Raw genomic sequence first — 14,904 nt, 5'->3', positions numbered from 1 at the left:
CTGATGAAGAGTGTTGATTACAATTTTCCGCAAATGCATTAATATTCCTGAATCATTTAACTTTTTTTCAAAGCTTTTTAGTTGGTTTCTATATTAGTTCTACAAGGCAATTAAAAAAATTGCTGCATTTTCTTTTGTGCAAAATTTAATTTTAAATATATTCTTCGATGGAATTAATGTTTATTTCACATGAAAATATTTTTGGTTTAGATTACCGCAGATGCTAGTAAAAATTCTATATTTGTTTCAAAAGCTAAACATTTGCTTTCACCCATTAAATGATTATTTTAGTTTTATCCGTTTAATTAAAAGGTTATATGTACGCTCATCTTTCCAATTTTCTCATTGACTTTTGCGAAAAAAAAAATTCTATTATTATCTCTTGAGTTTTATTGAGCAGATAGAAAACTCTTTGGGTGAATTTTCTTTTTTGCTTCTCATGTCATTTTCCTAATTTCTCCTGTCTCCTCGCATGTTTTATTGCCAGGGTGGTTACAGGGAGTTCAAAGAAAACATTAATCGAGCACGAGAAAAGAATAATATCCAATGAATCACGTTAGTCAATAGATAGGCAATAAAAAAGAAAGAATCCATATATGTATGTGCGGAAAAGTTCACCCAAAAGGAACTTTTCTTTTCGTGCAGAAGGGAGAATGATGGAATCTTCTTTTCAATTTTCTTTTCACCATTGAGGGTGGAATTATTTTTAGCAGCGGGAAAAAGGGGAGAGAAAAGAAATTTCCTGGAATATGTGTAAATTATTTGAAGGTATTTTTTTTTTGGAATAAATGGCTGGTAGTTTTATTGATATCGTGTGGAATCAACCATTTCAAGTGGATTTATGTGTTTATTTCATGGACATTTTTTCCCCTCGCAGAGGGAGAAGGAAGAGCTTCCCTTGTGGGGGTGTGATAATGATCATGGCATGGAGTGAATTATGGATGCAGTGAGTGTCTGTAAATTTTTCTTTCAACCATGATAATGTCTCACAGTGGAAATTCCGTTTATATAGCCTCTGTGGCAATAATTTGTTTTGCTTGGGGGTTGTGACACAATATGGGCCACTAAATATGCCTTAACTTTGTTTATCATCCGCCCTTCTACCACCCCGGGAACCTTCTCTCCCTCTCACCGTATATGTGGGAGAATTTATGCCATATGTAAAGCATTTCTTGTCCAATGCAATGTTGTTTACGTTGAAAATGCAAAAAATATTTTACCTGGGAAATTTTTCCATTGATGAATTGCTCAACATATCGCCACATTTTGCATCCATGGCAATGAAATGTCTTATTTATTCAATAAAGTTCAATCTCAGCGTCCATTTTGTGTTGGTGCCTTAAATTATTTCCCTTAAATGCATTTAAAGAGGATATAACAATAAAGTGGGAACTTTTTGGCTTTCTTTCATTTTTTTTTCTTCAGTAACTTGTGAATATTTTTTGAGAAGAACAAGATGGGACGAAAAGTGACGGTAGCTGTTGCAACGCTCAATCAATGGGCTTTAGACTTCGAAGGGAATCTCTCAAGGATTCTCCAATCGATTGTCGAGGCCAAGGAAATGGGTGCGACATATCGAACAGGGCCTGAGCTTGAAATTTGGTAAGAAATCCAATCGTTAATGTTTGTCAAAATTCCATTATCTGGCCAGAGGATACGAGATAATTTTCCCCTCACAGTGGCTACAGCTGCGAAGATCATTTCCTAGAACCTGACACCTTCCTGCATTCATGGGAAGTTCTTCTGGAACTCCTGCAGTCAACGTTCTGCCAAAATATCCTAATAGACGTTGGGATGCCGGTACAGCACAGGAATGTCTCGTACAATTGCCGCGTTGTCTTTTTCAATCGCAAAATCCTCCTAATTAGACCTAAAATGCAAAATTGCGACGATGGCTGCTATCGTGAGACAAGGTGGTTCTCAATGTGGAAGAAGGTGTGTATGACGGAAGATTTCTACCTGCCCCGGATGATTTCGGCAGTTACGGGGCAGCAAACAGTCCCCATTGGGGATGCAGTTATAGCCACAAGGGACACATGTATTGGCTATGAAATATGTGAGGAACTTTGGAATCCCAAGAGTGAGTATATTTCATTATTTTCCTTCAATTCCACAATAATTGAATAATGTGGTGTCCTAAGCTGAAGGATTTTTCTGCGGCGGTTTCATTTATTTGAATGATTTTAAAATTAAACTGCCTCTTTTTTCTAAAGAAATATGACCTCCGTTATATGCATCACGATAGCCCCTAACTACTTTAAATTTTTTTATTTATTCACGAAAATCAATTTAAAAAGTCAAATAGTAGGTTTCCTAATGAAATTTTTACTTCAAAATTATATTTTTCATAAAGCAACATGATTTAGATGATTATTTAAAAGAACTTTGCACTTAGGCCTTACCACGAAGCGTAGTAGATGAGGCGCATTGACTGATGAAAACGCTTTTCTGAAATTTTCTCTTTTTAAGCTCATATATTTGTTTTTTTCTGCATTTTATGATTTCTTTGTAAATTGATTAGAATGAAGATTCTTTGAGTGTTTTGGGCATAATTCAAGGTTCTTTCTTTACTCTGTTCAAATTATCTTTGCATAAAGGCTCCGCCTTACAGTGACGTAACCAGAGAGGGTGCATGAGTGTTTAACAAACCTAAAAATTTAAACAGATCAGATTTTTCTTCCTTTAATTCTCAAAAAATTATTACTGACCAAAAATAAGTTTTAAAAATTCATACAGTTAGGTAACAGTTAGAAATGTCAAAAGTTACAGAAATGTCATACGTTAGAAAAGTTAATACTTGCTAGTTAATAGATATATCAAGCATTAATATTAACGTCAAACATTAGAAAACAAATGTCAAGCATTAAAAGAAAAGTTAAATGATTGAATAAACGTTAAATGCTAGAAAATAAATGTCAAACGTTAGAAAACAAAATGTCAAACTACAATTAAAATTTAAAAAAAAAACAAAAAGGGTTAAAAGAGTTGAGTCTTGTTGAAAGATTGATTAGAATACAGTTTATAGTTCTTCTTAAACTGCCGCCGCTTTGTAAAAATTGAGCATCTTAGTACACCCGAAAGTGCCAGGTGCATTGTCTAATCCTCTTGGGGCTCATTTATACTGCACACAGGTACCCATATCGACATGTCCCTGTCCGGTGTGGAGATTATCATTAACAGTTCTGGGAGCTATATGCAACTGCGTAAGGCCTACATAACAGCAGATTTAATAAGGAATGCAACGTACAAAGCCGGTGGGGCGTACTTGTTTAGCAACCTGAGGGGGTGTGATGGGCAGCGTGTTTATTTCAATGGATGCTCCGCAGTAGCGCTCAACGGTGAAATAATTGCGAGAGGAAAGCAATTTTCCCTGCAGGACGTTGTAAGTGATTTCCCATACTCACAATTTTGTCCACCTTGTTTTTCCTTAGCATCAGTCTTACGAGCCCTACATTCAATCAGGGCGGGTGGGGTTGTGTTTTATTGCCTCCATTCTGCTTCTTCAATGTTGTTGGGAATTCAATTATTTATTTGATGTTGGAAATTGAACCTTTTTCATTATTGACAAAGCGTTTATCTTCCTTAGACATCGGGCAATGTGCTCCCTTTACCTCATGGGGAGGAATTTCGTTATAAGAGATTATACTCACCTACATTGCACGAATTGAAATTTAATTCCTTCTGCGACATACATGAGAAATTAGGATTGGGGCATATCAATCACACACACACCCATTTTATTTGGGGCACTACTGTGAGAATCAAAAGTTATTTTCCCCAATTGCATCAAGCAATTTGAAAATACAGAACACTGCAGTTGGAAAGTCCAATTTATTGGTTTTCTTTTAGAGGAAAATTAGAGGGAAATGAAGGAAATAAATTGCGGGAAATTTTTCTGTTTGAAAACGGGGAAATTTTACGACCACCACTGTGGTTGCTGCAATTGCAGGAATTAACAATAGCAACGATTGATTTGGAGGATATTAGGAGCTATAGGATGGCCCTACGATCGAGGAGCATCCTAGCGGCTTCAGCTCCAACGTACCTCCGGGTAAATGTGGATTTTGAGATGTCCGGACAGAATTGCTTGAGTATCCCAGCTAGTGTGCCCCTGCAGTGGAAGTACCACACGCCTGAGGAGGAAATAGCCCTGGGTCCGGCTTGCTGGCTCTGGGACTACCTCCGACGTTCAGGGCAGGGTGGGTTCTTCCTTCCACTGAGTGGTGGTGTTGATTCTAGCAGCACAGCAGCGATTGTTCACTCCATGTGTCGCCTCGTGGTGAATGCCATTGAAACGGGAGACATTCAGGTGTTGCACGATGTGCGGAAGATCCTCGGAGATGCAGACTATACACCAGACAATGCTCATGCCCTGTGCAATCGTCTCCTTGTCACCTGCTACATGGGTAGTGAGAATTCCAGCGAGGAGACAAAGCAACGGGCTGCCTTGCTGGCCGATCAGCTGGGTTGCTATCATCTGGAGATAAATATTGACGGGGCTGTGAGTGCTCTCATTGGGATTTTCACCTTCGTCACGGGGCTCACGCCCAAATTTCGCTCCCACGGCGGATGTCCGAGGCAAAATTTGGCTCTACAGAACATTCAGGCACGCATCCGGATGGTCTTGGCGTATCTATTTGCTCAGCTAATGCTGTGGGTGAGAAATCGCCCAGGGGGGCTTCTTGTTCTCGGCACTGCGAATGTCGATGAAGCCCTCCGGGGGTACATGACCAAATATGATTGCTCTAGTGCTGATATTAATCCAATTGGGGGGATTTCCAAGGCGGATTTGAGAAAATTCCTCCACTATGTGCGGCAACAGTAAGGAAAATCAAATAAAGTAATTTCCACACAGGGCAAGTCAAAATAATTGTCCCAATTTATTTAATAAATAAAATGTAGATTCAACCTTCCTGTGATTGATGAGATTGTTATGGCTCCTCCGACGGCGGAGTTGGAGCCTCTAGCTAGTGGGCAGCTGGTGCAGACGGATGAGCAGGACATGGGGATGACGTATGCTGAGCTGAGTGAGTACGGAAGGCTACGGAAGCAGGCCTATTGTGGACCCTTCAGCATGTTTTGCAAACTCGTGGCAACTTGGGGCAATGCCTGCACTCCAGGCGAAGTGGCGGACAAAGTTAAGCACTTCTTCCGCTGCTACGCCATCAATCGCCACAAAATGACCGTTCTAACCCCGGCCTATCATGCTGAATCCTATAGCCCGGATGACAATCGCTTCGATCACAGACCCTTCCTCTATCGAGCCAACTGGAGTTGGCAATTCAAAGCGATTGACGATGAGGTGAGCCCTCAAAGCTTTTCTTCTTTATTTCTCACTTGAAGCATCTTTTCCATTGCTTCCCAGCTCGAAAGGATCGTAGCACAGGGTGCACCAAATCAAAATCAACCTTCAGTCGATCAAATTTGTGATTCAGGACAGACAAAGCAGAGTATCAGTCGCAAATCTTCCCATCGTGATTCAAAGCATGATTCATCAACTTCCCTCGACAATAAACACAGATCCAGTCATACGAAATTAAATGTGAATGTGATGGGTAAAATAAGGGACCGAAGCGGCATACCAGTGTAACATATTTTCAACCTTAATTATGTTCCTTTTTCGGATGGGCAGGAATGGGATTTTTCGGGGAGTCCGTGGTTCTTTGGGAGGACGGAATTTTAAAGAGGAGAGAGATTGTTTTACTTTAGGATGGAATTTGCGGTATGTTGATGAAACATATTTCAATAAATTAATTATTTTCTTTATTTTATTACTGAAAAAATATGCGTAGGTTGTATTATGCTATGTAAGCATATGTTCATGAAGCATATGTATGCAGAGTGTTTATAACTAATGATAAAACACATTTAAACGATTTTGTAGAGGAACGTAAAGTATATAAATTAGAGTTGAAAGTCATCGAAAAATCATTTGAATATTGTGTCTCAAATATTTATGAAGCATATGCTTACAGAGCAATTAGGACAAATGAGAACACACAGGTATATAAAGGAAAATTTTAGAACAGTATAAAACATAATGAATAGTTGAAAACTATTTTGTTATTAATGTCTTAAATATTCATGAAGCATATGCTTGCAGATCATTTATGGCAAATGCTAAAACACTTTTAAAAGTTTATTTCAGTAGCATAAAATATACAAAGACTTGTTTTTTTTTTATATTATGTCTCAAGCACTCATGAAGCATATGCTTGCAGAGCATTTTTGATAAATGTTGAAATACACAGGTACCTAAAGAAAAATTTTAGAACAGCATATTTTGGCCTAAAATTCAAAGTAACATCTAAAAACATTTTTTAAAAAAATTTCCTGAAGCATAAGCATATGAAGCATTTGTGCAAATTTTATCCATGTAATACTATCTTATCTCTGAAAAATAATTTCTTCGTCTATTTGAATGCTCTTAAAAAATCCAGACTCCCGAAAAATCTCAAATTATAAAATCCTGGTAGAAAAAAAACAATTTTCACGAAAAGATATAATTTGAAAGTGAAGCAATAATTTCTAAAAATCTGTAGAAATTGCATAAAAACTCTTCGAAGCGTATTCTGCACTCTTCGTGAAACATATTTAATTAAGCATGATATTATCTACTTACCACATAAATAAACGCGAAAGGGTTGGCAAAATTTAAATGAGCAATGAAGTCATATATTTATCAAAAACTCACCGCACTGTCTCACAAGCGATGCGCGCGAGAATTATTTCAAATGCAATGGAGCATCGTAAAATGTCATGCCTAGTCAATATTTAAATTGCAAATGACACTTTTTGATGAATTTGTGGTATTTTTGGCATTAATTTTCATGAATTTTATCGTGATGTGAATCACTTTTGTGAAGAGAAAGAGTAAGTTTTGTGAAAAGTAGAAAAGCCTATAGATGAGTTATAAAAAGGCCTTTTAGGGGTTAAATAGAGTTTAATTGAGTAGAAGAGTCAAAGAGACGAAAGTTCTTCAGATAAATAAATATTTTGGCGCTACATCCCATATAGGAACAGGGCCGGCCGCCCTATATGATGTTGTTGTTCTCCTTGCGGAGAAGTAGTGGGCGGCCTTGCTAGATACTACCACGTGTGGGCCATTTTACAGATAGGAGTGTATCAATCTCCTGATCCAACCGGTCAACGTGATCTAATTGCACGTTGGCGAATGGGGCGCGTTGCCGGGTTCTGTATTCGAACCGGCGACCTTTGGATGCGCACTCAAGCGCTCTATCCACTGCACCCCAGGCCCACAAAGTTCTTCAGAATATTGTTAAAATTCTTCGTAATTTTTTTTAGTAAAGTAATTGTACAGAAATTCTCTGAAAGAGCACATAAATGGGGCACTATGGGGAATTTTATTTACTTCTTAAGGTGAAAAGAGAATTGAGAAGAAGGAGAAATGATAAGAAGTCAATGCCTCCACCTCAAAGTGATCGACATAAATTTTTTTTCAATGGGGAGAAGTTTAAATAAATTTGAAGCTGTGATCATTTAGCACTCCCCGTGAGTTTGGTGGCTTAACGGTGAACATCGTGAAGATGTTCTTAATAATTATTGATTGACAATTTTTTTTAAAAGAGATGATTCCACACAAAAAAGCAACCAAAGCACAGAAAAAATGTCTCAAATTTCGCTCCGCAAATGATTCAAATTCCACGAAATTGACTCGCGAGAGATTATCTCCGCTAAATGGGTTTCTGTGCTGCCCAAATAAATCTCCACGCCACGTATCGCCTTGTGTGTGATTTACGGCGGAATAAAAAGAAATTGAGGTGTAGAAGAGTTAATTTTTTTCAGTCACTTAGAACTCCGAATTAGATGCTCTTAAAAGCATGTTCCTTAACACGAGACTTCTTTCTTCCATTTATCATGATATTTATAGTGTAGTTGAGACCATTCAAAGCTTTATAGCGTGATCTTTATTCGCGCCCTTATGAATAAATTAAATAGAAATAAAAATAATTATTGCAACAATTTGGGAGGTGACTTAACACACACACAAAATAGCAACAAAAAGAGATGAATCTTAAACAGAGATCTCATAAAGCCAGTAAATTATAGGAATTAAAACAATTTTGTCTTTCAGCCAGTTTGCAAATTTTTTCTTCCTAGAATCTTATGAAAAAATAAATTAAAATAATTAAATCATTAAACGAGGAAAAGTTAATTAAAAACAAATTGTAGAATAAATAAGAAATCACTCCACTGAATATTAAGAGAAGAAAGAGAAACACTATATACATATTAGAAAAAAATGAACAATTTATAAAATAGATTTGTTGGGAAAGTAAATTTAGTATCATAAAATGAATCATTCAACAATAAAATTAGGATTTGAAGAATATATTGAAGGAATTTAGATGAAAAACAGTGGAGAGAAGAAAGTTTTTGGGCATCTGATTGAGGAGGGAACGGTTCATAAACCCTTTAAAATAAAGTTTTAGAGTTAAGGATTAAAAAGAGAGTGAAGAATGGAGGAAAATGCATTTCTAATTGAGGTAGACAGCAAAGTTTTCTTCATTTTATTAGTCTGTATCACCTGCATTGTTCAATTAAATTAAAATGAAGCTACCAACGCCTACTAAATTTAAAAGCTCTCAGATCGAGCTCAAACTTGGTGTGAGCTTGAATAAGCAAAATTTTACTCATGGACTCGACATCTCTGGTTTTTTAATTTAATCATTTTTTGTAGCATCCTATAAGTCGTTTTCCCGTAAAACATAATTATTTTTGAAAGAATAATATCTCTTAAGAGTTTATCAAACCTTGACTTATTAATAAAAATTGATTAAAAAAATATATTTCTGATTTTTTACCTGTTATAATATTTTATTAAATTAAATTAGTAATCACAAAAAAATGATCAGAATAAATTTTTGAGCAGAAGACAACAGAAATTATTAAAATTTAAGGACTTAAGTCAAACAACGACCTGAAGAATAGTCGAAAGCTTAGATTTTAGGCTACTATGCTTCCGCGGAAAAAAATCATTAAACTGTAGAAAACTTTAAAAAGCTCTTCGAATGATTAAAATCCTTAAACCAGAACGAGCTAAAATTTTTGAATAAAATTTTATTGTAACCGATTTTCACTGATTTCTATTCAAGTCCTTGCACGAAAGCCCCATTAGGTAGAGTATTAAAGTTTGGGCCTAAAATTTTCATTATTCTTCGTCTTATTCATTGAGAATTAAAGAAAAAATAAGATTTTATTAGTTATTGAATTAACAATGCCGATGTTTCGTCAAAATAGAGGAGCATTAGTGCAAAATATCTTTAAAATCAGTCAATTATTCCGAAAGCTCAATTCATCAGGCTGCCCAAAATAATTTTCCTCCTCACTGTATGATGTAGATCGAAACATAATCATATTGCAAAGTAGAAAATTTTCAAAGCACGAGGAATATTAATCAGTAGAATGAAGGTAAATGCTATTGAAAGTAGGTAAATAACAAATAAAATATAGAAAATAGATCTCTACGGATATAATAGATGAAACTGGAAGGAACTGAAATGTTTCGATTCAATTAAAATCTGATATTGAACAAAATGACTACAGGGGATACCAGGGCCAATAAAAGTCAATCAAGAGTTTAGAAAAAGCTCATTTCTTGAGCTTTTCGTAAACCATTGACTAACTTTATCAACCCAGTACTCCCCTAAAATCGTCTGTAGAGAGAAAAATTCAAGAGATTTGAGGAAATAATAACCAACATAGAATTTCTTGCCTTATCAAACAATATATATCGCAACTGAGAAAAACTTTTACAACAACAACAAAAATGAAGAAGGAACTTTTGTAGAATTTATTGTATTTTTGAAAATTAATAAATTAGCTCTATCGAAGGAAAAATCCCAAAAAATTAAAAAAAAAAAGATGTTTGTTTTACTGGTTTTCAGTGAATTTATTTTTCCATTCTGTTCTGCGATTTTTTCTCCATTTTATAAAAGAAAACATAAATAAGATACAAAAATAACAATAAATATGTTTTAATAATAGTTTTGATAAATTTGATGATTTTTTTTTGTGCTATTTTATGGAGTTTTTTTTCTTTCATTTTGCGAAAAGAAATGATTTAGAAATGTGTTGCTGATGAAATGATTTTTCTTTTTATTTAAAATTTCTTTTTAAATAATTTCTCGTCTCTATTTATATTTTTTATATTTTATATTAGCTAACACGTTTTGTTTTTTCTTCAGAGAAAGAATCTTTCTTTTTTTTTCATAAAGAATTATTTAATACAAATTACAACAATGTTCGTCATCACCTAAAAGCTAGATAAAGGTACATAAAAGCATGATGTTTTCCATTCCTATTCACTTTGAGTTTTCTCTATACTTGCGTTATAATTTTTTTTCCAAAAATATTTATTTTTCAATGATTTTCTACATTTAAAAATTCTATTTTTCCTTCTCAGAAATAATTTTATTTTAAAGCATATTTTTTTTTAAAAAGATTCTGCAGGCAATTTTTTAAAATTTTATTAGATTTTTGCTTCGCTGAATAGAGAAATGCTTGAATTTTTGTTTCGTATCTCTTTTTTTCTTTTAAATTCTCCTTAAAGCTAATTAATCTTAAATTTAAAGAGTTTGCTCATCTCATGTTTTTTCGTCTTCTTTTTAATCGTAATATAATTGATAAAATATATCAAATATAATTGTATATAAAATTAATATTTAACCCATTTTCCATCACCAAAATTGCACAACAAACCCGATACTTTGTTTTAGTTTCACAGCTGATGGTGGATTTGGATTTTCTCTTTTTTTTCTCCTGGAAAAGCCACATTTTCCTCCTTCTTCCACGCAATTCTTCCCTCCAACACACGCGCCCCTTAATATTTTGTTTTTAATGTAACAAATCCACCCATCGGCTTTTGCAGTCATTTCAAAAGAAAGAGAAATGAAGGAATTTCCTTTGAAAATTTAAAAATAAAATTGGTGCTTCCTTTTCATCTAAACTCTTCTTTTCTCTTCTTTTGCAGCTTTTTTTTAAACTTGTTTTTCTTCATCTTAACTCCCGCAAATAAGAAAATTTCGACCACTACTTTCCACTAATTATAATAGAGCAACATAGAGTCTCCTGAAGAAATTACCGACGAGAGCACAAAACTGGCAAAGATCATTTTCAAAAAAGAGAAAAAAAAGGTGAGAAAAGATCTTTTAATTCGTTTCTTTGTAGTCACATTTTTCTTTATTTTACTTTTTAAAATTCCCCTTAAAGTAATTCTTTTTATTTTATTTTATTTTAAAAATATAATATTGCATTTGGCTGTGGCAATGGACATCAAAATAATCTTACTCTGTCACATTGGAGATGATCACTTTGCTAGTAATCATGACCAGTGTGGCTTTCCCGGTGATAAGATTATTTTAAAAGTTTCTTTTTATTCCTTTAAGAAAAATAAATAAATGAAACTTATTTTCCCATTGCCAACAGCACCGACAGTCTATTCATCTTTTATTTTTCTTTTTTTTTATTTGCTTTTGCATTTTATTTAATTACTTTTAAAAATATATCCCCTTTTAATGTTTCCCCTAAAAAAGAACTTTTGTGGAAAATTATTGGTTTTTTTTTTATTTAAAAATTAGTTAATCAGACTTTAGCAGTATTGTGTGTGGTTTTTATTTGATTTTTTAAAATGTGGATGTGATGGGAAAGAAATGAAGGGACAGAGAAGTTTTAAAAAAATTATTCACATGGAGGAAATTTTTTTTAAATTAAAATTTCTGATTTTTTTTTGTATTGAAATCTTTATGAATTTTCTTTTAAAAATCATGAAGTGTCTCATTTTTTAGCTGTGATTCTTTCTTCAAAGAAGCACAGCTTCTGTGTACACTCAAAAATGCAAAGTCGTCAGATCGGGCTCAAACTCGGGATGAGCACGAATTAGGGTCCCTACATTCCAAAAAACGTATGCGCCAAAAATCTTTCCGTCCGGCCGGCCGGCCGTCCGGAACCTTTTGCTAAACTACAAGAGAACGGTGATAGATAGAGACTTGCGGTAAACGGCAAAGTTCATATATTGGGTGGAAGACATCCAATTATGAAGTCAAATCCAACCCCCCACCCCCGCGTCCGCCATTTTGAATAACCCCTAAATTTTGTTTTCGCTATATCTCAGCCCCTGTAATAGCTAAAAATCTGAAATTTTGATATGTTGTAGGGGCCATCAAGAGCTTTCCAACGATACCTCATTTTCGAAAATCGGTCAAGCCGTTTAGTCAATATGGCCGCCACAATTTTTCATCGAAAATCGGCCATAACTCGAGAACGGCTTGACCGATTTTGATCAACCCGGGCTCAAATGAAAGATATTAATGAGCCCAACAACTGCTCGGAACATTGCAAGTTCGAAAAATGACCGCAAGTGGCGCTAAAATCGAAAATAAAATTTTCGATGAGTTTTCGATGAATATCTCGAGCACCGCTTTATAGAATTGCTTCATATTTTGATATGTTATAGTTGACTATAGTATCTATCACCATGCCAAAAATGAAGAAAATCTATGTAGCCGTTCCGGAGATATCGCGTTTTAAAGTTTACATGTCATATCTTGAGTTGCATAAGACCAATGCCCCACGAAGCGGGGCGTTTTATATATACACATATAAAAGTAAAAGTAAAGTAAAATATATATATATATATATATAAATGCATAGATATATACATATAAAAATGCAAAGATAAATATATATAAACTGCAAAGATAAAAATTAAATATAGCATGGATGGAACAGAATAAAGCGAAAGAACGGTAAGTAAAACTTACGGGCTGTGATTCTTTCTTTGTCAGTTAAATGTGAAATTGACTGAAAATTGAGGATGGGCAAATTTTGAGGAGAGACTTACTCGTGAGCCGAATCACAGCCAACGCCCGCCACGATTAAGGCTTTCTTCAAAATTTCTGCGCGTTGGCTGTGATTCGGCTCGCGAGTAAGTCTCTCCTCAAAATTTGCCCATCCTCAATTTTCAGTCAATTTCACATTTAACTGACAAAGAAAGAATCACAGCCCGTAAGTTTTACTTACCGTTCTTTCGCTTTATACTGTTCCATCCATTTTTAATTTTAGAGGTTTTAAATTTGTTTTGAAGCCGTTATGATAGAGTAAACAAACCAAAAAAAAGTCCGAGAACCTTTAGAAATTAATAAAAAAACTGACGAATGTATTTTTTAAATAACTTCTAAAGCTTTTCTTAAGTTTTCTGAATACTTTCGAGATTAGAAAAGAAAGTTTTTTAGCCATAAATTTTTACTTTTATTTTATACCAAAAAATTATGTTTAAGATTATTTCAATTAATGCTTTGACGTCCACTTAAAACGTAGAAACATTCGATCTTTTCAATCCAATATTTCTTCTATTGCTGCTCTTGGAAAATTTGAACAATTTGAAAAATAATTAAATTCATAAAAATTCTGAAAAATATAATGTTTCTTGTCTGTGTCAATGTATGACCTAGAAAAACCTCAAAGGGTTAATTATTAAATCGTTTAAATATTTTACTTAAACTTTATTCTGAATTTATTCTCTTTTCAATTTCATCCTCCATGCGAAATAAAATTCATTTCAAAAATCAAAATATATTTTTTAAATTAATTTATTTTAATATAAATATTCTTCGGAACTTCAAAAAGAAGTTCCGAATAAAATTTAATTCACAATTTCAATTTTTCTTTACTTCTCTGTGTTTTAGAAAAAATTCAATTAAACTTTTTTTTTTCTTATTTCAAAAAAAAAAAACTTAAGAAAGGATCGTTGAAACGATAAATTCAAATTTAGCTGTAAAATACTTCAAAATAAGATGATTTTCACGAGAAAGAAAATCATTTAAAAAAAAAGGAAAAATTTAGTCAATGATGGTGGTTAATTCAACTTTTGATTAAGAGGCGGAGAGGATTTCTTTTTTTTTTTTCTTTGTATAATTGTAAGGGGGTGTTGTGAAGCCCTAGTTGTGGACTGGCATCGGGAGTTGCCCCAAAAGATTGTTGGCGAATTGTGAATTCGTGAATTTGAAGTGGCGCTTGTCGTAGAATTTGAGGAGTGCCGGTGAGTACGGGTGATTATCCTTTAGGTGGAGATAATGAACTTCGGGTTCACTGGTTGTGTGCCCACATTCCTCGCACACGTACATCTACAAGAGAGGGAGAAAAAAGAGCGAGAAACGATCATTTATTGTGTGTTGGAGATTTGCAAATTGCCAAAATTCTCACAATCATTAGCATATCTCGTTCTCCGTGCGAACTACCCGACGGTTAAAATTAACATTCCCATAGCGTTCGTAGTGAAGCTTCAAAGGCAAATTGATAGCTTTGATAGCTTCAAAGAGGCGGCTCTTTAACAAAAGACAGCGTTCTTGCCTATTGAGGGCAAGATTTCGAGTCAAATTGAATGACTTTTCGATTTTAATTCAATAATCAATTGATTTGTATGATTTAAATATATTCTGTAACGGTTTTCTTTCAAAAATTCTTTCTCTACGCGGCGTGTAAAAAAATATAAACTGCCGTAGAAATAGTTTACCCGGCTGGACTATGTCTATTATTTATTCTTATATTTTTTTCTTCAAAATAAGATCATTAAAACGAAAAAATATGTCTAAATAAAAAAAAACTTTTCTTCGAATATGTAAGATTTAGCAATAGAAAATACAAATTAATATTTTCCTCCATAGATGGGGCAAAAAGTTAAAAGTTTAAGGATTCGGAGAAAATGAATGGAAAATGCTTTTTCTTGTTAGGGTAGAAAAAATCGTTTGGGATAAATTTGCAGCCCGGAAAATTTGCTAAATAATGGGCCTTATTCAGCGACCAAGAAACCCTTGAAATTCGCTTGAAATCTTGAAATTTCAGTACAAAATTTAAAGATTTCAAGAGTTTCTTGGTCGCTGAATT

General features: G+C 34.1%; 4 protein-coding genes across 5 annotated transcripts in view; 2 read left to right on the top strand and 2 right to left on the bottom strand.

Annotated features, from left to right (window-relative positions):
* LOC129791241 (fatty acid synthase-like) overlaps positions 1-14,904 on the top strand; it is a 1,176,504-nt gene that overhangs the window by 242,452 nt on the left and 919,148 nt on the right. The window lies entirely within an intron of this gene.
* The window catches only part of LOC129789960 (pupal cuticle protein), a 1,201,887-nt gene that overhangs the window by 305,147 nt on the left and 881,836 nt on the right, over positions 1-14,904 (bottom strand). The window lies entirely within an intron of this gene.
* LOC129789856 (glutamine-dependent NAD(+) synthetase) overlaps positions 1,429-14,904 on the top strand; it is a 932,624-nt gene continuing 919,148 nt past the window's right edge. Inside the window, exons 1-6 of one of the 2 annotated variants that reach the window (XM_055826938.1) lie at positions 1,429-1,602; positions 1,680-2,080; positions 3,132-3,382; positions 3,950-4,821; positions 4,903-5,302; positions 5,366-5,788. In XM_055826938.1, coding sequence (XP_055682913.1) covers positions 1,457-1,602; positions 1,680-2,080; positions 3,132-3,382; positions 3,950-4,821; positions 4,903-5,302; positions 5,366-5,590 — 2,295 coding nt within the window. In that variant the 5' untranslated portion in view covers positions 1,429-1,456 and the 3' untranslated portion in view covers positions 5,591-5,788. Of the gene's footprint in view, positions 1,603-1,679; positions 2,081-3,131; positions 3,383-3,949; positions 4,822-4,902; positions 5,303-5,365; positions 6,568-14,904 lie in introns of both variants that reach the window. The other variant, XM_055826937.1, reaches the window with a different exon arrangement.
* The window catches only part of LOC129789846 (transcriptional regulator ovo), a gene marked incomplete in the record, with an annotated part of 32,145 nt that continues 31,083 nt past the window's right edge, over positions 13,843-14,904 (bottom strand). Inside the window, 1 exon segment of the mRNA XM_055826921.1 lies at positions 13,843-14,144. Within this exon segment, the coding sequence (XP_055682896.1) occupies positions 13,959-14,144 (186 nt within the window).

The sequence above is a fragment of the Lutzomyia longipalpis genome, chromosome 2, assembly GCF_024334085.1.
Source record: "Lutzomyia longipalpis isolate SR_M1_2022 chromosome 2, ASM2433408v1".
NCBI classification, from domain to species: domain Eukaryota; kingdom Metazoa; phylum Arthropoda; class Insecta; order Diptera; family Psychodidae; genus Lutzomyia; species Lutzomyia longipalpis.
This window is presented reverse-complemented; position numbering and strand designations above follow the sequence as displayed.